General features: G+C 37.7%; 1 protein-coding gene across 1 annotated transcript in view; it reads left to right on the top strand.

Moving 5' to 3' along the window:
- Positions 1-177, top strand: part of LOC115821751 (NACHT, LRR and PYD domains-containing protein 12-like) — a 16,210-nt gene extending 16,033 nt beyond the window's left edge. The window contains exon 11 of the mRNA XM_030785546.1: positions 49-177. Within this exon, the coding sequence (XP_030641406.1) occupies positions 49-177 (129 nt within the window). The remainder of the gene's footprint in view (positions 1-48) is intronic.
- Positions 178-1,468: the final 1,291 nt, after the last annotated feature.

Genomic DNA, 1,468 nt, shown 5'->3' with positions numbered 1-1,468 from the left:
CTTCCATCAATGATAAACATTTGAATCATTTCTCTCATGTTCATTCAGAGCCAGTCTGTGGACACAGTGACCTACTCCACTGTAAGAACAACAGGACAACAACAGCAGGATCGCCATGACAACCCCAGTGACCACGACCCCAGTCACCTCTACACTGTTATCAATAAGAAGCAATGAAGAGAAGTAGAAACATCAGATATATTCAGCGCCCGTACACCCTAGACAACTTAATTTACACCGTCAGTTTAACGTGATCAAAACCTGATTTATCCACAGATTTAAGACACATCAAAAGACCAGTGATGAGCTGTCTGTGGATGACACCTTCAGTATTTTTCTCATGTTGTCTTTACTCACTAAACTGTGTGTGATAGTTTTATGATTTAGTTTGTCTTTGATGGCTAAACTCTGCGGAGGTACAGAAGGGGGCAGTAAATGCACAGGATGTTTTTTGGGTGACGTTACTTGACTGATCATCTGTATTAAATAAACGTCGCATTGCCCTCTGGTGGATTTTGCTGGTATTGCATCGGGCCCACAGAACCATGCTGGGGGTAATGATGGAATGGACGTTTTGTCCAAAAGCGAAATATTTACTCATTACAGAATTACAGTTTCCCCATTAAGGCTGTAATAAGACAGTGTATTCAGGGATTCATTTGATCATTTACAAACTGACAAGTGTATTTCTTTTTATTGTAACTCTCCATATTTAGGAGCCAAGACTCAGAAGTCGGAGCTCATCCACCTCTGGTTAGCACTAGGTTAGTTACAGAATAGTTGGTGACGGTCTATTGAATAGATATGACGTATGTGCAGTTTAAAGGAAGACCAGAAATCACACATACGACACACTGAATGTCTAGTTTCCACGGTAACGCTTGGATTTCTGCCATTCAGGATCACGACACCAGCATTTCTCATGTAGGTTAATATCAAATACAGACAAGTACAAATCCAAAAATATGTCTGATTCTATCACTCTGTCACATGAATATTCCTATTTTAATTTTCAATATCTGTGACAATAATGACAGTTCTTTATTTATAGTTTGATAATAACATGAGCCGAAGGTCTTTACGCGATTCTGACAAGAGCTGCACAAATCACCATCGTTTTGTGCATGTTGACAATTGCTGTTTTCTGTCATACATTCATTTTATAGCACCAGTACTTCTCATGTAAGCATTCTTAAAGAATTACTCTAAGGATGTCTAACTTTAATTCTATTTTTAAAAACTATTTTCCCGTGGTCTTTACAGAAAACTGTTGATATTTGATAAGAGATGTGAGTCTTTGGTCATGACTGTGTAAATTAAGAATAAATCTGACTGTAAACTCATATGATTATAACCATATTTATCTCACTGTGTCAGGGATCATCTCACTGTCTAAAGAGCTTTGAACATTTGTAGACTTGTTTAACATTTGTAGAACTCTGCACTGTTGTTACCACCATGAATAATA

Source organism: Chanos chanos, chromosome 9 (genome assembly GCF_902362185.1).
Source record: "Chanos chanos chromosome 9, fChaCha1.1, whole genome shotgun sequence".
Taxonomy (NCBI): Eukaryota; Metazoa; Chordata; class Actinopteri; order Gonorynchiformes; family Chanidae; genus Chanos; species Chanos chanos.
This window is presented reverse-complemented; position numbering and strand designations above follow the sequence as displayed.